This window comes from Ascaphus truei, chromosome 1 (assembly GCF_040206685.1).
Source record: "Ascaphus truei isolate aAscTru1 chromosome 1, aAscTru1.hap1, whole genome shotgun sequence".
Taxonomy (NCBI): Eukaryota; Metazoa; Chordata; class Amphibia; order Anura; family Ascaphidae; genus Ascaphus; species Ascaphus truei.
The window spans coordinates 174,216,620-174,241,304 of NC_134483.1; the positions used below are offsets into that span (position 1 = coordinate 174,216,620).

The following is a 24,685-nucleotide window of genomic DNA, read 5'->3' on the forward strand; positions in this document are numbered from 1 at the left end:
TTTTTTTTTTTTTATTTTTTTTTTTTGGTGTCCTTTTATTTGAATGTGTTTTTGTGAAACAGATTTAAACTATTTGGAGAGCTCCCTTTACTTTCTGTCCGGATCACAGACCAGAATCTGAAAGGCGTGTTGGAACTAATTGACAGCATTCCCAAACCAGAAAGTCCTCCTGCGTCATCGGCTTCTCCTAAAAAAGTTCCGGTTAGTATTGTTCTTGTTTACAGAGGTCTACGCACAGTTATTTGCTGAATAAAAGTAGTGATGAATATGCATGAATGAAAAATTTAAAACCGCTCTAAATTAGTAGTAATAATAATCAGACAAAGTCTAAGCTACAATAGATGTGGTCTAGGGCCTTACATAGAATTATTACATAGAATTTTTTTGTTTCTCCCATAAAAGATATAACCTCAAATATACTACTGTACATAATAAATCATAAAGTATTTGTTTTAATTTGGACCATGCAAATGTATTCTTTGTAGGCAGGGTCTCCTTTTGTCTTTATGTTGTCATTTACCTGTTGCACTTATCCCCATTTTTTTTTTTACAAAATTATAATACAAGGTAAATAAATTGCAAAGTCCTGGGTACATTGTTGGCGCACTATTTATTATTTACTATTTATTTATTTTATTTTTATCTATTATATTTGTCTGCAGTCAATCGGATTTATACTTATATCGACATATATATTATATATATATATATTTATATATATATATAAAGATATATAGATATGTCGATATACTGTAGATATATATCAAAGTATAAATCCGATTGACTGCAGAGTATGGTGGGATTACGGGAAGCTTCCTGAATCAACCAATGAAAAAAGACAGAGAAAAAGCGTTTGCTTAAAGTACTCTCATATGACAACCGGCTTGCAAATTAAAAGAAAATAAAACAAAATCTCCAGCCCACTTGGCCAATATCTTGTTCTAGGAGGATATGCACATTTGTTTGTGTGATTAAATCTATGTGTATATGTTTTTGTATGCATTTTTTTGTTTTTCATATTTTTACCATGCTAGTGTTCTTTGGCCTTTACAGAGTACAGAATAAATCTTGGAAACCAAGCCAGAAAAACAATAAACAGGACGTAATTGCATAAACACAGTGGGAGACAGTTTAGTGCAGGGGTGGCCAACTCAAGTCCTCAAGAGCTACCAACAGGTCAGGTTTTCAGGATACACCTGTTTCGGCACAGGTGGCTGAGTCGAAGACTGATAAACTGAACTGTTGGCTACCCCATATTTAGTGTATACTTGTAAGGCCTTGGTCCCGCTGCGTCCGGTGGCGCGTGCGGCCGCGTGCGCGTGCACCACCAGCCCCTTACCTGCAATCTGTTGGTCCCCGCTGCCTCCTCCCTCCGTGGCTCACTACGTGCTGTGACGCGTCAGCCGGCCAGCGCTACCAGAAGATGGTGTTCTGGAGCGTTGACGCGTCACGTGGTGCGCGTGTGAGCCAATGAGGAGGCGAGCAGGGAAGGAGCTCGTAGGGAGGCGGCCTGTTGAGCTGTGTGTCATGGCTTGTTTTTTTTTTTTCTTGCCGGCTCAGTTTCATTCATGAGGAGGGAGCCTCAGCCAGCGATGAGAAACCCGCGGGTCAATTGATTTTCCAAAGCTACTTAAGCTACTTAAGTTACTTACGCTACTTAAGTGCTAGAGCGTGATCGTATCTCCGGGCTCCTGCACACCGGAGGAGGGAAGGGGGGTACGAACGGACGGACCCTCCGCTCAAACCACGCCCCCCGCTCCCACTCCCTACAGACCGCAGATAGCGGTCTGTGCCTCTCAGCGCGCTGCCTGTCTGCAGTGCGGGCGCGCTGACTGTCGCTTTAGTTCCTTCATTAAAATGTAAGGATACTGTAGAACAGTGGTGCACAAACTTTTTGCCTTGCATCCCCCTGCCTGCTCTCCCCCACTGCTCGCACTCCCCTTACCTGGTCCGAAACGTCAAATGACGCCGCGGGGTCATGAGACGTCACCCAGCGGCATAATTTCACGCAGCGTTGCCATGGCGATGCGTCACCGACGCTGACTGAGTCACGGTAAGTGAAGTTGCAGAGGCCTCACAGTGTCCCCCGGCATTTTATTTAAATGCCTTGGGGAAGAGCGTGGGGCCTCTGCAACTGCAACGCCTCCCCAAATAAATCTCGCGACCCCCAGTTTGACACCCCTTCTGTATATCAGTGGGTATTTAAAATAAATGGAAAGACTTCTGTTGCCTAGGTTAAATAAAATGAAATGGTTTTTAAATGTTACTGTTAATTTGTAGTGTTATTAAATATGTATGAAAGATGTCGGTTTACTTAAAGTAATAATTTTTGTGGTGATAGAACATTTAGGTACATAGTATAAGTAGGCTGGGGTTTCACTCGGCACAATGTACAGTCTGAAAGGGTTCCACCGTGTTTAAACCACTGACAGACCTTTTTTGTTTTTAATTAACTTGGAAAAAACTTCCTTATTCTGCCTCACTTTTTTTACTTTTAAAGCTGAAAAATACAACTTTGATTACTTTAGAAGTCCAACAATGTTGCCAACAAAAGCATAGATAGATTCATTAACACTTGTTTTTTGTTTTTTTTGAAGCTGCAAAAGTCTCCTGCACGGAATACTCCTCAGTTGGCACCAAGGCGGCCTTTTGTGGACCTGAATTCTCTCATTGAGTCTGGTAATATTTTATTTGTTAAACATTTGATATTTTGTAACGTAGAACACCATGCAGTTTTAGCTAAACAAATGTGAACCTACAGTAGACACTTTTATAATGTATTCAATGAACCTGAAAAAGGTACTGGTTTGAAAACCCTGTATACTGTACTTTTGCATCTACAGTACAAATGTTTTTTACATTTTGTTTAATTGAAAGGTATCACAAGTTTTCACATTTAATCAGATAAATTTGTATTCAAATATGGTGCAACTCCTTTTTAATGAAACGTGCAATGCTACTGAACAAATCACAAACTTGTTTTTAACCCCACGATTTCACTGTTCTATGTTGCAAGAATTGATAGGTGTTTATTACAAATGTTTTACGTTTCTGCATTGTAGCTTTAATTGTGCATTATTCTCTTGGCTTTGTTTAGTTACTATCCGGAATATAGTAATTCATGTGGCGCCTACTTATTTAGTCTGTGTAGGGTTTATTGCTGGCTGGCACAAAGCAAAATAAAAAGGACTCAAATAATCAATAATTAAGGATAATACACAGTTTTGTTTGAATGCTTAAGATTGCATTTCAAAAGTATTCAAATGAATAATGACTTGTAGCAGTAGTAATCAGACAACGTCTAAGCTACAATAGACATATGGTCTAGGACCTTACATAGAATAATTTTGTTGCTGCCTTAAAAGCTACAGTATAACCTCAAATATACTACATTATAAATTACAGTATTTTTTAACATTTTTACTATGCAAATGTATTGTTTGTTTGCATCGTAGTGGTTGTCACAGCTAAACCCGTTTGCACTACTAAAAATCTGAAAATATAGAAGTTTGTTACCTAGTTTTAACATATCACTGCAAATAGTTTAGTTCTGAAATACATCCATTGTATATGTAGATATTAATGTATGGGTCACAGCATTGCAAATACATTGGTTATAAGAATTTTTTGCTGAAATCGGATATTACAGTACATTATCTGATGTAAACACCTCTGGCATTTCATGTACATGTTTCAGCAAAAGCTTTTATAGCCTCTTCTCTGCGCAAATTACAATAATCCTTTTCTTTACTGGGATCCACGGTAGTGGCATTTTGCTATAGTTTGTCATGGTTAAGCAGTTTACTTTATAGTATGCCTCAAATCTTATGTTAACATTTTGTCATACCAGAAAATAAAAAGAAATACATTTTTCTTCTGATCGAATAAAGTGCTTTGGTATTTAATCTTTTCAGATTTCGAATCTGAAGAGGAATTTTATGATGCTCCAACCAGCCCTGTGGAAGAGATGGCATTTTTCGAGTTCCCTAAAGGCTCACTGACTAGGCCTGGCAGTATGAGAAGGAAACGGTTGCTGAAGCAGGAGTCTTTGAGAAACATGACTGAGTTTCAGATGAGATTTGAGATACCGGAGGTATGCCCAGTTAATTGTATATTGCATCCAGTGGTGGGATTCAAAAATTTTAGCAACATGTTCTCTCTTACCAGGGGGGGAGGGGAAAGGCAGACGGGGGGGTAGGGGTAGAGAGAGGGAGACGGGTGGTGGGGGTAGAGAGAGGGAGACGGGGGGGTGGGGGTAGAGAGAGGGGTGGGAGTGAGAGACAGACGGGGGAGATGTTTTGTGTTTATGATTTATGTTTTTTAAAATGTTTTATTCAGTTGAACAGGAATGCATGAGGGTGGTTGAGGGACCGAGAGAGAGACCAGAGCCCCCCTCAGATCTCTCCCAGCCCCCCTCACATCTCTCCCAGCCCCTCACATCTCTCCCAGCCCCTCACATCTCTCCCAGCCCCCCCCCCTCCCAGCCCCCCCCCCACATCTCTCCCAGCCCCACTCACATCTCACCCGGACCCGCACACATCTCTTCCAGTCCTCCCTTCCATGCCTACCTGGGTGGACACAGGCACGGGGAGGGCTCCCCCGGCTTAAAGAATTAGCCGATAGTAGTAGAATCTCTTGAACCAGAGCAGGAGAGAGCTGCATGTGGTGAGGAGCACTGTATAGCAGCAGACAGGAAGTTCTGGGTCAGACAGCTAGATGGCGCACCTCCCCTGCAGTCCTGCTCTGACTCACTCAAGTGATTGTTACCGGCAAATACTTTCAGCCCGCTGTCTCATACCATCTCCCGCCGCCGCATATCATCTCCCCCTGTGCCTGTTAAGCACCGGTTCGGCTGAATCCCACCACTGATTACATCTACTATAAAGTCACTGTTTGAGGAGCAAAGTCATCCTTTACTAGAAATAAAATAACATTTCAAGTGGGCTGAAATGTAAGCGTAAGTCATTTTCAATTACTTTGGCTTAAGTTGTGAATTGGTCACTTCAATATTGCTCTAAGGCTACACTTATAGTACGGGCTACAGCAATGGAGACGCTTCCCATGATGTCACACGTGGCCGTCGCTGTAGCGAAAGGTGCACTCTGGTGTGCAATGTCGCTGGCGGCAAGGGGCTAAGTGATTGGCTGCTGCCAGTCACGGGTGCTGCTGTCTCCGTAAATCTCAAAATCTTTTGACTACAGCGATTTTGGTCGCTGTGACGTTACATGTCGCCGTCGCGCCCACTATGGGCGGTCGCTACGGACTACATTGAGTTGCTTTGCGGCTGCACGCCGTCGCTGTAGCCAGGACTATAAGCGCAGCCTAAGTTTGATGCTTGACACACCATGAATCTGATTCCCACAGCAAACATTTATTGAGCAGCCTGTTATTCTGTTAACCACTATTCTTAAATGTCATAATTTCTGCGAATTTCAGGTGATCCTTCAATTGTGTAGTCTATCTAATGATACTGAGAAGAGTGTTCTACAGCTGGAAATGTTGGGACTAGGCACAGAACTTAATATTAGAACATTTGATATGTCTGCAAATGCTTTCCTGAGAGAGATCTCCTTAAAATGTCCACAGTACACAGGTAAAAGTTTAAATATTGTGCTTATTATTAACGGCACCAATACAAATATAATTGTTTGGTAAAGTTGTTTTTTTTCCTTAAGATGAAGAAGAAAAGCCAGTTTACCTTATTACAACACTGGATAACACTACCGATGACCTTTTGACCCTGGAATACATCAAGGTTAGAATTAACATGAAAAGATTTACTAAAATAGGCTCCCTCTTTTACATTCTAATTCTGTCATCGTGTCAACATTGGCTTGTACTTTTTCTTTTTTCTTTTTCCAATATTTTCTCATGTTTTTATATTTTGCTTTCTCAGGCTGACATTAATGGACCAGAATTCAAAACCACATATAAAAATGTTGAACAGCTGATCAAGGTACTGTATTGATCATTTCTACTTTTTATGGTATATGCAGTCACAATTAGTTAATTTTTTTTGCTCAACCTATTTGTCAGGCTAGATGTGCGTTTACTGACTAACTGTATAGTATTGTTGTTCCATTACGGAGACTTTTACCCAAATAAATATAACCCGAATAGTTTAACATGCCATTTTTAATATTATCTTTATTTTATTTTGGTTTGCAGTTTTTTTCTAGTCTGCTGTAAATTGTAATTAAAAAATGCTCTTTATCTGTGACTTTCCATTATGTCATATGTTACATTTCTCTTAAGAAAAACACACTTTATACACTTTATAAGGTATCCACTTCTACCTACCGCCCTGTATCTAGCCTTTTGCTTCTAAACTTCTGAAGTTTCTTAAGGCATACATTACTTCATTTTCTCAACTCCCATAACCTATTAAACCCTCTTTCTAATTGGGCTGAACAGCACCCTCAACTGAGATCGCCGCACCCCACCGCAGGTAAGCACTCGACAGCGGCCAAAATACACTCACCTGTGGTGTGTGGGCGAGTGCATTTATCGAGCCCTGTTTATGTACACTAGCCCTTACACCTGCAGTCCAGTCACAAGTCAAGGATTGCCTATTAGCAGTCTTTGACTGGATGTGATGAGACTTGGCTTCTCATGCTCCCTCCCATTTCAGTCTCTATGGTTCCCTTCTCTATTACAGTCAATAACACTATTCACCCAGCCTCACATGTACGCTATCTACGCTTCACTTTTCCCATTCTTTCTCCTCTCATGTAAACATTGTTATTAAATCCTGCCCGTTCTTCCTCTGCAATATTGCCAAGATACACATTTTTCTCTGCTCTTTGATTACTGGAACACTAATGTGTGTCCTCATTCTCTCCCGTATTGAGTAGCTCTATGAGGGATAGTTTTACACTGGATACATAAACCGTGGCCCTTTGCAGATGTACTTACCAGAACGCCCTCCTACTGTGTCTCTACGTCCTTCCTACCAACCAATTAGATTGTAAGCTCTTCTGAGCAGACTCCCTTTCCAAAATGTTACAGTTATGATTGAAGCACTTCTCCCCTTTGTTTTATTTATTTATATGATTGTCACGTGTATTACTGCTGTGAAGCACTATGTACATTAATGGCGCTATATAAATAATGACATACATACAATTGTGGCCGGTCAAAAGTTTACCATATTTAGCTAATCAGCTTCTTATTAGATGTTATATATGCCTAAAACCTAGAGCTGCTAGGATCCCTTGACTTTACCTGTTGGGCTGCTTTGTTGTGGGGCTTCAGTTATTGACTTGGTTCCTGCAGACTCGCACATTGGTTTGGGGCTTTCTATGGTCATGATGGCACAGGAACATACTCAGAGCCTGATCTATCTAACTGCTTAAAAACCTTTGTTTCTTCCGCTCTGGACAACATTCTCGATAGATTTTTGCAGCACCACTTTAGAGACTCCTCTCTCTTTATGTACTGTACATACAGTTGATTACTGCAGCATTCTTTTGTCAGAGTTCCCTGTCTCCTACAGTACCTCTCTCCCTTACAATATATTGCAAATACTGCTGCTAGAATCATCTCTTGCTCTTCTAGACTCCTCTACTTAAGACCTCCTGAAATCTCACAAATCTTCTGGCTTTCTATAAACTATACAACTCTCCTCCTTTCCTTGAAGTCTCTATACTCCTTTGCACCTCCCATAATCACAATTCTGATCTCTTATTACACCCAAGGATCTCTATCGTTACACCTTTTACCTCTGTTTGTCAAGCACTTCCTCTTTCCATTTTTAAGCCCAGCTGAAATTTCACTTCTTAAAAGAAACATAAATTATGTATGCCTTCACTACTGACTCCAGATGCACTTGGCCTCCCTGACTTGTACTTTTTCAAAATGCATTTTTATTCCTACTGTGTCTGGAAGTCTTCCAAAGGTACCACTTAGACTGTAAGGCCTCGATTATACCAAGAGCTGCAGGGCGGCAGCGCTATCCTGTGACATAACCCTGTGCTTCCGCCAAGTGGCATCTTGATTATACCAGGGAGACAGAGCAGAGGAGGTGTGGCCGTGAGCGGTTCACCCTCATTGGCTGGACCGCTCATGTGACGCAGCAGCCGCCGCCGCCTCCAGAAAACAATTTAGCAAATCTGTTCAGGAGACTGCCGCCCTGCATCCCCAGGCGGCGCGCTGTTATGTAAACCATCAGCGGATTTCAGCAATTTTGTTGTCCAGCCGCGTGGTGTCGCGTCACGTGGCATCGCTGGTGACTTCTGGTATAATCACGGCCTAAGCTCTTTCGGACACTGTCTGCCTTTACCTTATATAGTGATGTACTTGCTGCTCTTATCCCCGTTGTTTGTACTTTGTTCCCTATATTGGTTATTTTGTAAAGTGCTGCGTACACTATTGGCGCTGTATTAATAAAATTATACATAAATGGCACATGGAGGTACAATATTACATACTTTGAAATACATGTTATATATGATGATTAACTTTTACTTTCAGATGTATCTAGTCAGATACTGTGTGACTAATTCTGTGTAATTTAGGCTTACTGAATCCGCTATTGTAAAATTCTCTCTTTAATAGATGTTTCCTGTTCTTTTAGGTGAACTTCTCTTCTTTAGATGTCCATTTGCACACGGAGACTCTTCTAAGTACAATGGGCTTTCTGAACAGCCTTGTTCCACAATCAGAAAATAAGCAAACTGAAGAGCAAGTCCGAGATACTGAAGAAGAGAAAAAGGAAGAACAAAGAAAAAAAATAAGTATGATTTTACGTCTTTATATATATCTATTACATTTTATATCTTTATATAGGTTATAGCGGCGCCGCGCTTCCCCGAAGGCATTTAAATTAAATGCCGGGGATCGCATGAGGCCTCTGTAACTTCACTTGCCTTGCAACAATACGTCGTCACGGCAACCCAGCGTCAAATGACGCTGCGAGGTCACATGACGTTGCGGTGTCATTTGACGCCAGAGCCAAGCAGGAGGGGCGCAGGAAGAAAACTTTGCGCACCCCTGGTCTACCTCATGAACTTGACAAGCTTTATAAAATCATAGCAGGAGGGTTTTCTGTTTTCCATAAATAATTGGGAAGATGTTATGTTGTATAATAAATTAAAAGGGGGATTTCCAAGAAGGCATGTTTTACCTTTTTCAAAAATAAATTACAAGATTTAAAATCTTCAGTTTCGATTTTTATATATTTTTTTTTTATCCTCTCAGTATATTGCTTGAGGCAGAGAGGTGAGTAGGGTGAGAATGTTGTACATAAGCAATTAATGAGGAAAAGGCCTTGACATGATATGAAGGTGTTCCACGTGCAGTCTTGATCGCAAGCTACATGACTTTATGGAAACTTCCAATGCAGAACCTAGGTGATGCTTATCAATCATTGACTAGCCAGAGATCCCAGCCTACACTTTCACTCCAATGTATCTGTAACCCTCCCTTCCCGGCTTCTAGGGAGATTACATCAATGTACAATAGTTGTTTACTCAGCATAGGTTACCTTGACTCAGGGTGCTGGATTCAGACAGCTGGGCGATGAGGTAGCAAGGGTGAATATTATGGGCGCCAGGAACATTTGTATTACAACATCAGTCTTTATTCACGTCCCCAGGCACGGAGACATATCACACACATATAACGTTGTACTATTTTCTCGTGGTTATTAATAAACACTGTGCTTCCTCAAGTGCCCACTCTTAGCACTCAGAGGAAGGTGTAGCTGCTAGGTTACTTTACTGGAGTTGGACCGCGATTTCCTCCCTCCCTCCCCCCCCCCCCCGCCCCCAGCTTCCATTGTACTCCTTTTAAACTGGGCCCTCATTGGGATCCTGGCTGGTCCTGTGCAGGTGAAGATTATACCCCTTTCATGTGTGGGAACTGCCACTTCCACATAGGCTCGAAAGAATACTTGTACGGATCTGCCGATAGAGCCGATCCACTGACACCCGGTAGCCTTCTGTCTGGGGCCTTTTGTGGCATGTCGGTCTCCCCCCTCTGGGACCTGCTTGTTGCCGTTAACCATCTCTTTGGGATCCAAACTTTAAAAGGCACTGTCCCTATCTATAATATAACAAATAAAGGGGACCTGTTACTTTATAGACATACCCCTATATATATATTCTCCCTGAGGTTCCTCTCCTCTTGTTCTCCAGAAACCTCCCTCCTATCCTAAAGACTCCATTCAGATATAATTATCCCTATGGCAACACAGGATGTGGCCCAGCATATACTAACCTGCTAGTAACCCCTTAGGAGGGCGGTTACATATCAATGTCCTCAATCTTTTTATGAGCTTTACTGTAAAGCCCCCTTTTTAAAATTGTATGTACTGATTACCAAGTAGGTCTTTTAAATTGGACTCATGCAAGAGAAATAACGGTGCAACTGCAGTTTTTATATTCTTTTAAGGTATATTGTTTAATAACCTATATTGCTGTCTTTTAACAATTGAAGGTGTACGATTTTTGTATTGCATTTTAAGTTTGAAATTATGTTTTAACGTCTGATTGAAATCCTTGGTATGTTGCCTTATCCCAACTTATGTTTTTATTTTTGTCCAGCACTAAAAAAATCAAAGTATGACGATGTTGTAAATCTCCACGTGTGTGCAGTATTGTCCTCTCTCCGTGTTTTTATCCGCGATCAGAAATATCGAATTTCAGAAATTAGCATACAAGGTAAAAGTATTGATGTTTTATTTTACTAAAATTGCAAAGTTAGTCATAAAGGTGAATTTATTTTTATATATATATATATATATATATATATATATATTTATATATATATATATATTTATTTAAGGGTGCCACAAATTCCTACTCACAATTGAGCAAGAATAATTGAGCAGAAATCCAAACAGTGGCAGTGATGTCCCTGGATGGTATGATGCAGATGGTCCGGTGGATCTCAAAAGCAGAGAGACAAACCCATAGTGCAGATCAATTTAAAAGACATTTATCACACACACAGCTCACAAATGGAGGCTTACATTGTGCAAGTGAACAAAATGCATGGTGTATCAAATGGTGTTTCTGTGTGGTGAGTCGACTCACACCACTCCCCTATGGTTTGGAGAAAATTTGTTTGTCAAGACTTTTGAAACAGTCTTTTCTAAGAGTTGAGTGGGGGTTGTTGCCTCTTATTTATTTTTATTCTCACATTATAACACTATATTTGGTGGTGTAGATTTATTACATTTGCACTTTTTATCACTTTATAATATACATTTAAGTTATTGTTTCACTTACACTTATCACTGGTTATTAAGGAGTGTTGGAGCGCCATCCAGTGTATTTTCTGTTGTACCACAACTTCCTGCAAGCCAGTGATTGGTCATCACTGGAAACTAGCACAGCTTAAAATGCTTATACAATTCTATAAAGTCCATTAATGACCTACAAACTAAGACACCAATAACATTTGTCCAGAATTATGGGAAACTCCAAATCACCAATCAGTACAGCCATAGATAATGACATTACTCCATATTTATTTTTAAGAAGAGTTTTAGGAAAATACCACCTACATTGATTTCACCTAATAAATAGTGGGGATTTTTGTTTCACAATAAAAATTAGATTATCACGTAAACATCTTTTTTCCCCCCCTCTCTCTATAGGTCTTGATTCTCAGGTGATAATGAGAAAAAAGGCAACAGAAATATTGGCAAAATTGAAGAATATAGTTATTCTAGATTCAGATAAGTGTGCTCAGTATAAAAAGGTATGCTTCTTTATGAATGTATAATTTTATTTCAGTTTCATAAAATTACAGTCTATACATTTTTCACAGAACTGTAAAATTGCAAATAAATCCATGTTTGTAGAGCATATAAGTGTACCAGTGAAAGAAGGTGAGTGATGCTAAGAAGTTTCTCAAAGTAGACTTCTATTTAATAATATGCACAGTAGATAATGAAAGGTCAATAGTACTGCTATGTCCCTGTGTGAAGAGACGAGCACCAGGAGTTCTTCCTGAACTAGTCAAATAATTACTTTTATACAGTAGTAGCAATACATATACACCTTATATCCACACAGAACCATTGGTGAAAAGGAGGAATGCCATAGGATCTCTCTCCAAGAAGGATATCACCAACCCTTCAATCTCAAGAAGGGGTTGACCGAGATTCCACCAGAGGGAGTGAGGCACATGGCCGCTGTACATAGCTATCCAGGCCGTGACGAGGCTGACTGGTACTTCTCCCTAGAGACCACACCGGGAGAGGATTCAAGGTGGTACCAGAGATAAAGAATGGAAGGCCTCACTTCCTGGGAAGATCAAGGTGACCATCCAGAACATATCGCCTCATCCTATACAATTTGACGTCGGTCCTAGACTGAGGTCGGATATACCCGGTTACACCCGTAGAATATCTGGCTCATGTGAACGCCGCTACCCTGCAAGAAGATCCTGCCGGGTTGCAGTTCGACTTAGGGGAATCAACCTTGCCAGCGAAATGGAAGAAACGGCTAAGTGCCAAATTGGAGGAGCGCCGGGGACGTGTTCTCCACCAGCGATATGGATGTGGGCTGCAGTAAGAACGCCCAGCACACGATCCGGCTGAACGACGCCACGCCATTCCGGGAGCATTGCAGACGTATCGCTCCCAGAGATGTGGAGGACGTGAGGGATATCCTACAGGAGGTGGAGACAGCGGGCATAGTAAAGGAGTCCCATATCCCCTATGCCTCGCCGATTGTGGTAGTACGCAAAAAGAATGGGTCTGTCCGCTTATGCTTAGACTACCGGACCCTGAACTGTCGTACTGTACCAGACCAATATACTCTGCGACGGATAGAAGAAATCCTCACCGCCCTATCAGGAAGTCAGTGATTCAGCGTACTGGACCTGAGATCTGAGTACTACCAGGTACCCATGAGCTCCGAAGACCAGGAGAAGACGGCGTTTGTCCCCTCGGGTTCTATCAGTTCACTCGAATGCCCCAAGGCATTTGCGGTGTCCCGGCGATATTCCAGAGGCTGATGGAGAAGACCATTGGGGATATGAATTCACGGGAATGCCTAGTCTATCTTGACGACATCATCGTGTTCGGAAGAACTCTCGACGAGCATGAGGAACGCCTCCTGAAGGTAATAGATAAGCTGCGCTTATAGTGACGGCGATAGCGACGTCATGTCAAAACACAGGCATTGCCGCCGTTGCATGCGCTTATAGTAAGCATGACGCGACTGAGCGATGGCTTGATTGCGATCGCTGGAAGTCACCTCCAATTTGATTTTTCCAGCGACCGTAGCCTGACGCCGCCGGCACTATAAGTGTAGCCATAGACTGGGCAAAGAAGGCCTGAAGTTGTCCCTGGACAAATGTCGGTTCTGTTGCACGTCGGTCACCTACATGGACTACACGTGTCTGCAGAAGGAGTAGCTACCGACCCCGCAGTGAACTGGCCCAGACCAGACAATGTGATGGAGCTGCGATCCTTCCTGGGGTTCTGCAGGTATGATCAACACTTCGTAGAAGGCTACTCCAGCAAACCCAAGGTCCTCAATAATCTCCTGAAGATATACCCCGAGGAACCTCGGCAGAAGGCCGCATCTCCACGAACACCCGTCGCAGACAACTGGATGTCTGTCTGCGAAAAGGCGTTCACTGACCTCAAAAAAGTCTTACGGAAGCACCGGTCCTGGCCTTCGCCGACCCAGAGTAGCTGTATATCCTGCATGTAGACACCAGCTTCAATTGGCTGGGAGCTGTACTGCATCAAAAATACCCTGCTGGCCTTTGCCTGTGGACGTCCGTCTACCGATCTACCGATGGGGTACCCAACATCACTCACTAGAAATATGTGAGACGCCTCCAAGATAGCCTTCACAGAGCGGACGAGTTGGCGGAGAAAGCCACTGGACAACTGAATGTGTGCAACAGGCAATTTCGGCCTGGAGACGCAGTTCTACAGAGGAATCTAGGAATCCCCGTCAAACACAAGCCAACGCACCACTGGTGCGACGGTCCCTTTGCAGTAGAGTCACATGCCGGGCCTCCCTGTCTACAGAATTCGAGATGTAGATGGAAGAGTAAAGGTCTGGCACCAGTACTGTTAGTGCACCAGTGACAGGACGCCACGCGGTGATCTGCGGTCTGGGACCAGACCATTGGCTCACTAATAGACTAAAGGTGAGACCCTCCAGCGGGAGTACACCCCACGCGGTAGACCGGATAAGGCGAGAGGAGGGATTTGTGCCCCATATCGTGGGACCGGACTGATCCACTTGTTAGTCAGCTACACCTGGGTACAGGAGTGCCCAGGGAGGTATCTATAAGTGCACCAACAGTCCACAGGGATAGCGCTACCTCACATTTGGGTGGAACTGACATTGGGTTATTGGTGCCACAGCACCCTCAGTTCTTTGGGGGAACCCCACCGGGGTGGTGAATACTGTGTTGGGCATTGTGTGTGGGGATATTGTATTGTGGGTGTGCTGCTTATAGTACTGTTAGTAAAGAAGTTATATTATACCCAGTGTATGGTGTTTATTGGGTCCTATGTGGAATCATCCCACGCTGCTGGGATCCCCCATAGGTGGAGGTGCTGCCCCGAAGAGAGATTACCCCAGGCTCCCAGAAGCGGAGGTTTAGGCCTTCTGTAAGCCAACAGATACAGCAGCACGCGTCGTTCCCATAGTCACGGGAAATGGGGGCTACAGTAAGATACTGAGTACATATTCTATTATTGGTGTAACCCCTTCAGTACGGATTTTTCTGATGTGCCAATTATATACCAAGTTACATGTTCCATAACCAGTCATCAATGCTTATTATTCTGACTCCTGCACACTGTCTTTAATGGTAGCATAACTTGTTCCCCTTTTATTCACACCAAGTCCTTCCTTTCGTCTGTAAGCTTTTATTGAGCCATAACAGCAACATGCAAAAAGGGGGGGGGGGGGAGAGGGGGAGAGACATGGCTGTAGTAGGTGCAATAATTCAGTGAAAGGTAAAATACATTAAACTTTACCAGGAGATGATGGCCATTCCCAAGGCTGCTGGTGAAAAGAAAGCATGCTTTCCTGTCCAGGCAGGAAAAGGCATGGAGCTATTAATCAAACCTAGCAGGGGGGGAACTGGAGCAGCTCAACTAGCTGAGAGAAGGGGGTGTTGCCAGCTAGGGACCATAGGGGAACGCTAAATTTGTAGCAACAATGTTCCAACTACACTGAGGTGCTATGGCTGCCTCAGAACAGGGAAACCGAACATACAGAGAGGTTCCAGGACACTTATTAATGAGGATTCTGATATCATTGCAAAAAGTAAGCTGCAGATAGATGCTGTTTAAATAGAAACTTCCAGAAAGCATTGTCAATTGCATAACCAAGTAGACTGTGCATGAATAAAATCCCTCTTTTATAGAATTTATCATCTAAATGGGGTAGAAAGAAACATTGTTTAGCTGATGTGGTATAGGAGAGATGGGTTTGCTACTGCACAGAAAAGTGTAGATATTGAGAACTAGAAAGTTAGTCGTAAAAATAGAGACTTCAAATCTGTTTGAGATTGAGCCTGATGAAAGTGACTTCTGAACTTGGGGGAAGCAAAGAAGACATTGACTGGCAGTAATGGCAGTCAGAATAGAAAGAAAGAATGGTAAACAGCCATAAAGAGGTTTACAATGAAGTTTGTGTATATGATTAACTATCGTTTGGATTTGTGTGATTAGTTTATTCCTATATGAATATAAACATTGTCATTCTTTTTTAATTTAAGGCTGTTTACATCACCGGAAAAGAAGTTTTCAGTTTGAAAATGATATCGTACGCTGATGCTACTGAAGGTGCTGCCTATACGGACATCAACATCGTTGACAGCCATATCACTTTAACCGTGGGGTGCATTCAACTAATTTTTGTTAATAAATTTGTTTCGTCTATTTTGGTAAGTAAAAATAGTTTACTTGTTTATGTATACAGTTGTGTGAAAAAGAAAATAAACCCTCTTTGAATTCCATGGTTGTACATATCAGGACATAATAACAATCATCTGTTCCTTAGCAGGTCTTAAAATTAGGTAAATACAACCTCAGATGAACAACAACACATGACATATTACACCGTGTCATGATTTATTTAACAAAAATAAAGCCAAAATGGAGAAGCCATGTGTGAAAAACTAAGTACACCTTATAATTCAAGAGCCACCTTTAGCAGCAATAACTTGAAGTAATCGTTTTCTGTATGACTTTCAGTCTCTCACATTGTTGTGGAGGAATATTTCACTCTTTCTTCCCCTCTTCGCATATCTCCCGCTCCTCTCTATCTCAGCCCCCTCTCTCACTCTGCTTTTTCCCCCCAGGGCCCTACCTGAGGAGTGGGGTAAGTGCGGGGGTCAATCGAGGCCCTAACCCGTGCCAGAGGGCCCACCCAGGCAGCATTAAACAGTAGTTGGGTCCAATGGATGCCCCAGTCCCCCATTCCCCACCACCCTGCACCCTCCCTCTCTGATGCTCCTGCTTCCCCCATTTCCCCCCCACCCCGGTCTGTGGGCCTCATCATAGGTAGCAGTTTACAGTAATTAGAATGCTACTTGTTCTTGTCTCCTCTTTTGGTGAATTAGTTGACATTCCCTCTGAGCATCCATTTTCATTCAGCTTTGTATGTGCATGCTACACTTGCCTCAGATAATAACTTGGGTAATCTTGCAATACTGAGTGAGAAGCTGCACTGAAGCTTAGTATAGCTTGTATTTTAATGCTTCAGGATATCCATGACAAAATACACATGACAAAGTACAGTAAGTGGTACGCATGCACATTAGTTGACCATATCACTAGAAAAGAGAAGGTTATAACAGAAATTTGAAGTTGTTTTATACCTTTTGAGTAGAGATATTGTACAGATCTAGCAAAATTTGCTGTCCCAAATGCCAGCGACGAACAAGCAAAAGTCTGTGGCGCTGGGGGACAGTATTGCTGCGATCGCACAGGGGTCCATGCTTTTGAATGAGACCCCCACAGCGTTAATACGTCTCGGCAGCCAACACTATATCTGTATGTAACGAGCTTGCTCATGGGCCATATCTATACACAGAATAATATAAATAGAAAACATTTCCACACATACTGTAAATCACTCTACTGCACAGTCCATGATTAATTAGAGGCAACGCCATAGGTAATAAACTCCAGGCAGACCAAAATGATTTTGTGGTTCTGGATATTGATCTATTGTTTTGGTCCAGAAGAGAAGTTTGATTAGAGCAGAAACTACAGGCAAAGCTACACCTGATGCATTCTCAATTGTAGACTGAAATAATTAATACAAATCTAAAGTTTACGCTATTTTTTGGTATTCCTGGACTTCATTAACATTGGCTGAGGAGTAAAACATATTTTATCCGTAGCCACAGTCGGAGATTTTGAATTCTACCAATTGTGACTGTTGTCTTCAGTGTGTGCAACACTGTCATTGCTTCAGATTAGAAGAGTAATCAGAGATCTTAATGAAACGTTGCTCAGCACTTAACCTTTACCTACCAATTTATAGATTTACAGTGATATCCATATTTGCAAACATTAGATTAACACAACATGCACAGCAACCCAGCATTAATCACACAGGTAGATGACCTACCTGCACTATAACTAATCCCATCATGAGCAGTGACACAGTAAATCTGTTCCACACACAAGTACAATAATTGCAGGTTTTCCATCCTTCAACATCCGTATCCCATATTATATATCTTTTCTTCAGCCTATAATTGTACAACTGCCTGAAATGTGTTTTTTTTTTTTTTTTTTAATCTTTGTAACAATCATTTTGTAATTTTATTTAGGCCTTTGTAAATCATTTTCAAGCTGCCAAGGAAGCATTAACTGAAGCAACTGTACATGCAGCAGAGAAAGCTGCTACGGGCGTGAAAGAGCTAGCCCAACACAGCTTCAGACTAGCACTGGACATCAACATTAAAGCACCTGTTGTGATTGTACCACAGTCCTCCACATCTTCAAATGTCTTGGTTGCTGATTTTGGTCTCATTACTATAAAGAACCAGTTCTTCATCGTAACTCCAAAAAGTCACTGTAGTCTTCCTCCTGTGATTGACTCCATGACACTGAAATTGAGAGAACTCAAATTATACAGGTAAATGACTGCGAAAAATACAACTACTATTTAAATATAGTAGCCCTCAATTGCAAAATTGTTTGTTTTCTTTTAGGAAGTAATTTGAGCCAGTAGAACTCCCAAATGAGCACAAAACATGCTTTCGTTGAACTGGAGCTATCCTTTACGCTGTCAGTATTCCCATATGCTTAGTACTGTAGTCTCCTGTTGCTGTTGAGGATTTCTCCACTGCATCTCTTAAAGGATGGGCAAACTTTTATGTACTGTATGTATATATGTATGAAAATTGCAATTCCCAGTACGTATCCTCACCCAAAAACAGACAATCCTCCCTTTGCTGTTAGGTATGCCTCAACCACAAGTCTATTCACTTGAGCTCGCGTTGTATCTTCTTCCCACTATATGTACAGTTTTTGGAGTAGTATTTCTATTCTTTTGAAATGCTGGAAGACCGTTTCTTTATTTTATAATAATTATAGCATGTTCTTGTATAGCATACTGGACACCTAACAAGCTCCTATTGAACACCCAAAATAACCACAACATATATATAAGCATATGAGTGTCACAGAGGAGTGCTACTGAGCATGGCAATATATATTTAAAACCAGAGACAGAACATAAAACACAGACAAAGCTCAGTTTTAGCACATCCAGTGAAACTCATACACGGTACAGTGCCTAAATATATATGTATAAATATCTATTAAGTAAAATGGTCTTTTAGTTTAACATTTTTGGCCAAAATTGTTGTAAGTCCCTGAGCCAACTGCACGGCAGACCACAATTCAGGGGTCCCTAACGCTAATATAAATTCTTAATAACCTGTGTAATAACAGGAAGAATGATTTATAGTAAATCTGTCAATTTTAGTTGCAAAAGTTGAAAAAAAAGAAATGCTGGAAAACCGTTTCTTTATTTGATAATAATTATAGCATGTTCTTCTATAGCGCTGCTAGTTTTACGTAGCCCTTACAGAGACATTTTGCAGGCACAGGTCCCTGCACCGTGGAGCTTACTATTGATGTTTTTGGTGCCTGAGGCACAGGGAGATAAAGTGACTTGCCCAAGGTCACAGGGAGCTGACACTGGGAATTGAACCAGGTTCCCCTGCTCCAAACTCGGTGCCAGCCAGTGTCTTTACTCACTGAGCCACTCCCATTTTATTTTTTATCAGTTTTTTATGACTGTTGACAATTTGTTCCAGCAGCACTGCATTGCAAAGAATATCATATGTGTTGTATATCTATGTATATTTGTTGCGGTAGCTCAAAGCAAAATTTAAGTTTGATTTATATGTTCCTAATATAGGATAATGAATTCATACAAATGAATATTAACTTTATTTTATAGATCTTTATATTTTTTTTGCTTTTTGTTTGCAGTTGGCTTTTTTTTTTTCTTTTAATGTGACGAGTAATGTAATGTATTCAAATCTACTGTATAAGAACATGTACACCTATATGTAAATTGTCTGTGTGTCCAAGCAGGATAGTAGCAAGAGGTACTCCAAACTGTCTTTAGCACCAGAGTGTGCACATGAGAATGGATTTACTTCTCGTGCTACACCTAATTCAGCTTTCTTTTTATTTTCTTCAAGAAAACATTTTAACACTTTCTTGTATTTCTCATATTTCATCATTCATTTTCACTCCTTTGAAAAAAAATACATATCTACTCCGAAGCTTTCATTACCAGCTTTTCATTTTTTTTATTTTTTTTTGTCAGGACTGCCTATGAAAAAGGTTCATTGCAAACAGAAATAGAACTGCTACTCCCACTGAATTTGGACATCACAATTGAGCGCAACTTGGCCGCTGCCTGGTACAGTGATATTCCTGATATTAAAATCATTGGACATCTTAAACCAATGAATGTAGGTTTTATTTACTATATGCTTGTAGACTTGGTTTGATTTAGTAAAACTATGATTTCTAGTAGTAATTAAAATGAATTGCATTAATATTTTGAGGCCACCCAAGCTAAATTTGTGTTGTCTACACACTAAAAAGTGTTGTCCAGGGAACCAATCACCATGTTTTCCAGTCCGTTTTCCCCACCCTCAAATGCATAAGCTGCGGGGGGGGGGTGAAGGCTCAATGTGGACTATATATATATTTAATTTAAATATTTGGCTGCAGCTTTAAATAGGGGGTAACGGCTGTAAGCTGATATGTACGGTTGAATGTAACCATCTACAAATGCAATTTTGAAAGCTAATATTCTTGTATATAAAACATGGTCTTGATGGTTCTCTTTTAGAGGGGTTAGGGGATGTGGGAGCTCCACCATTGTGCACCTATACATTAAATCTCCTCCTTCAATGGGGAATATGTCAAAATGGCAACTTACCGGTAAGTCAACAATTAATGACTATGCAATTGAAATGTGATGGGACCATATCTGCGGTCCAGAGAGTGCCAGTAATAGCGGCAAAAAAATTGGCAGCCACCATTTTTTTTACCACTGCCAACGAGGCAAAAAATGTAAATATTGTATTTATCTGTGAAATTGAGGGTTGATATTCTTTGTACAATATGGCCCAAATTCACAAAACGCCGTTATTGACTTAAGTCATTCAGCACCCTAATATAACGTACATTGTATAAAAATAAAAGTGCCACCTCATGGGCCCTTCTGATATACACCATACATCATTGTCCTCTGCTTGTTTTTATGTGCTATACGTGACTTGAGCGCAGACCTCGTATGACACTGAAGGAGCCCGTCACATCCAATGGTTGGAACCCATATGTGATCACGGGATCGCTCCAAAGAATTGTCACGATATATATATATGAAGCATGAACCCCATAAATTTCAGGTCAGGGACCCCCTGCTTCCCAAAATACCTCTGTAAGTGGTGCCGGTATCTCTGTGGAGTTTAAAGGCCCTGGTCCCGCGGGCCAATAGGAAGACGCAAGGGATGATGTCACAGCTTACTATTGGACCGCGGGACATTTAAACGCTGCCATTTTATTAGGCACACAAGTACCCTGGCTGCAAAGATACCGGCACCCCATATGGAGGTAAGTATCTTGGGAAACCGAGTGTCCCGGAGCTGAAATGAATGGGGTTCAACTCCATAGACCCCTGTTTCAATCCTATAACAAAACAAAAAATCAAGCCATGCAACCTGGACTGCTGCTTTGAGTGCTGTTTTAAGCCAGAATGGGCCTTATCTTGCTATAATGGATGTTCATGCCAATGATCTGCAAAAGAGGTGGTCCCTCGAACAACGATCTCTGTTCTAGTTAGCGCAGGAATTTACTGATGCGTTACTTGGGGGGGAGGGAGAAAGAGGCAGAGTCCTATTTTTACTAGAGTCTTAAGTTCTATATATATATCCCCCTCAAACAACTAATAGAGAGACACATGTGCACAAGAAGGAGCACACTTGATACTCTCCCCAGCAAAAATAGCATATTTCAGGGTCTGTAGAGCGTTAATGCCAGCATTAGGTAATCCAGGCGTAACACAAGTCATGTTAAGCTAATGCAAGGCAGTGCTAACTTTAACATTGCGTTAAACATATGCTAATAAGATGACTAACGGGCGTTCTTTTTTTAATATAATTAGCTTTGTGGATTGCGGTTAACCTCCGGGAACAATGCCCGGTACTGATTTTGATCAAATAGATTTTTGGATGGGAGTCTATATTCAATGTTTTGAAATAAAAAATCTTGCACCACATGGCTGCATTAAGCCTTTACATATGGTCCTTTGTTTCATAGAATGGGCATGTTGAAAAGTGGTGAATTCTAAAATTCCCCTTAGTGACTTGTCAAGATTACCATATCGATCTTGTTATCCCTGCAGGTTATTCTTGGACAGGAAGACTTGACTACTATACTGAGGACACTTGGTGAGAATTTAGGAGAAAGTTCTGAAATATCTCCCTCTGGAACAGAGAAAAAGGAGGCAGTGTGCTCAAACAGTACTTCCCACGTCTCTGCAGGTACTTTAAAATACAGACTATTTGAAGTAATGCTATTGTATGTGGTTCATATATTTTGTAGCACAATAAGCTTTCTTATTTTGTTAGCCATAGGTGAAAATCGGTGTACATGTTTGTATTGTAAAAAAAACTAACAATTACGGAAGAATCTCAAGTATTTTTGAAAATAAACGTTATTGCAGTAGTGGCAAAATACAGTCGTTGAGCTCTGGCAAGGAATAATTTTTCACAAAAACAAAAGGAAATGATAAATTATCTGTGAATTTAGCTGTGTGGCATCTGTCATTAAGAATAGATACAGCTATCCGCCCTCTACCCCCACATATATACATTTGCCAGGACAGTCGTCTTGTCGTTTTGTTTTCGCACTCCGATCTAACCCAAGTTAATTTACACTACCAGAGATCATCTCTACAATATTTACTTTGCTGCGGTTCTTTCCTATATTAGCCTAGTTTTTTATTGTTGGCCGCACATTTAGGGATGCGCATTAACATCCTAAATGCAGTGTAGATCTGTTTTCACACCAAAACATTTCATATCGAACTTTCTTTTCTACCATGCCCCTCTTCTCTAGTGCCCCTGCACCTCTTGTTCTTTATCCCCTTGCCACTTTTTGTTTCTCCTCGTTCATGCCCTCTACCCTTTATGTTACCACCTTCTGTGTCAATTTATTTGACGAGTATCTCTCTCCCTGATATTGTTCGTCTCACTACGAAGTGTCTTTCTTCCCGCTATCCAGCAAAAGCCTAATTTCGCCTACCTAAGGCTGCGCTTATAGTGCCGGTGACAGCGACGCGACGTCACTTCAAAAGAAATGTATTGAAGCTGTTGCGTGCGCTTATAGTAGGAGCGACGCTACGGATTGGTCGCGATCGCTGGAAGTTACTTGAATTTGATTTTTCCAGCGACCGCACCGTGACATCAGCGTCGCTGTCACTTGCACTATAAGCGTAGCCTTATGGCGGTGAGATTTATGGCTGTCTTTTTTCCTGGCTATGAGCACTCTTGCAGCTCATGAATATGTAACTTTATGGATTTGCCTCTTTTGCTCACAACATTTGCAAAGTGCAACAAATTTCACAGCTAGAAAAAATTAGTCAAAAAAGCCATTTTTACATGGTTTGGACATGCGATAACTGCTTAATAGATGTGTCTGCAAATCAATGCGGAAACAGCTGTTTTTGCAAAAGCATGCCGTTATCACAGTTTAATGAATATATGCCTCATTGAGTTTCCCGAGCATGTAATACTTTTTTTTTTGTGCTTTGTTTTTCTTTCAGTTATTTTTAATTTATAAATACTAATGAGAACATTCATTATTTTTCTTCCTATTAAAGGGACAACAGTGGTGACAGCTGCGGTTGTTGAGACCTACACACCTGCTAAAGTTAAAACAACTTTAAAGCTGGACTTCCAGTTTGATTCTCTTACCTTAAATTTGTATAGCTCCAGTTCAAACGCACTGCAGGTAATGTCTTCAGAAACGGGAATCTGGGCTCCTGAAATAGTTCCCATGTAAGATTGTGTTCCTAAAATACCAAGTTTTTGAAAATTATGAATAATTCATGTTTTTCTTCCTGAGTTATACAATAATATGTGATCGTGGATCAATTACAAAGGGAATTCACATACAGCATTAAAGATGAGGGAGTATAAATTCAGAAGATGCTAATCTAATTTTGTGGCTCACTCTAATTTCTCAAATAATGGGATTATGATTTCCCGTTTGTACATGTCATCTACTATAATTTCCCTATCTATCACCTGTACACATTCATCCCTCTATCACTCACCCGTTGCTGTATCCACAAATGGATAGAGTGTTTATGACATTGTGCAATAACCTCAATTCCCACCAGTCCTCCATTTGGCTCATGATTAATATCTAAAATCATTGAAAGATTTAATTGGCTACCTCCTAAATTGGCAAGCATCAGTATATTAAATTTTGAACTCTGCAATACGAATATTAGCTATATAATATTGTATAAATAAACTTTTTTTACTGTTTAACAGCCACTTGTTAAGGAAAGAGAGAGTGTCCTGAAACTTGCTGAATTCAAATTGGGTTTGATATCAACTGCTTTGAAAATGTCGTCTGATGGTGCCATGAATGCTGCAGTTAAACTAACAAACTGCACATTGGATGATAAGAGACAAGCCGTTCAGAAAGCTACTCCAAGGTAGAGGTTTTATTTTCACATGTAATGACGCTAATAGGATGCTTTGCCGTGTGCTGTGCTGCGCTGCTATCATCTGCTCACCTTGTATAAAAGCAGAAGTACCACCTAGTACCAAAAGGGAACTAATGGTGATGATTCATGGGTTTATTACTCTATAGCTGATTGACAATCAAGCAAGTATATGTATTTTACATTTTTTACATAGCCAGGTGATTTAGACACAGGGGCGTAGCTATAGCCCGGACCAAGCCCGGTGGCCCACTCTCTTAGCGTGAACATTGCATGTTTTTGCTGCTGCGCGATCGGCGGTTTCCGGTCGTTAATTCGCACGAGCAGCTGGCAAGTGCCGATCGCGCATGCGAGGTAGGAAAGTGCCGGTTGCGTATGCGCGGCCAAACGCAATACAAAAATGTTGCTACGCCACTGTTTGGACAGTATTTACACTCTACAGTATATGATAAGATTGGTTGTTAAGC

At 41.1% G+C, this 24,685-nt stretch overlaps 1 protein-coding gene across 2 annotated transcripts in view; it reads left to right on the forward strand.

Moving 5' to 3' along the window:
* The window catches only part of VPS13A (vacuolar protein sorting 13 homolog A), a 211,547-nt gene that overhangs the window by 83,639 nt on the left and 103,223 nt on the right, over positions 1–24,685 (forward strand). For both annotated transcript variants that reach the window (XM_075598717.1, XM_075598726.1), the window contains exons 23-37: positions 63–201; positions 2,598–2,679; positions 3,915–4,093; positions 5,437–5,593; positions 5,676–5,755; positions 5,897–5,956; positions 8,576–8,735; positions 10,545–10,661; positions 11,603–11,706; positions 15,709–15,876; positions 17,776–18,083; positions 19,794–19,941; positions 21,885–22,023; positions 23,364–23,494; positions 24,043–24,209. In XM_075598717.1, coding sequence (XP_075454832.1) covers positions 63–201; positions 2,598–2,679; positions 3,915–4,093; positions 5,437–5,593; positions 5,676–5,755; positions 5,897–5,956; positions 8,576–8,735; positions 10,545–10,661; positions 11,603–11,706; positions 15,709–15,876; positions 17,776–18,083; positions 19,794–19,941; positions 21,885–22,023; positions 23,364–23,494; positions 24,043–24,209 — 2,139 coding nt within the window. The remainder of the gene's footprint in view (positions 1–62; positions 202–2,597; positions 2,680–3,914; positions 4,094–5,436; positions 5,594–5,675; positions 5,756–5,896; positions 5,957–8,575; positions 8,736–10,544; positions 10,662–11,602; positions 11,707–15,708; positions 15,877–17,775; positions 18,084–19,793; positions 19,942–21,884; positions 22,024–23,363; positions 23,495–24,042; positions 24,210–24,685) is intronic.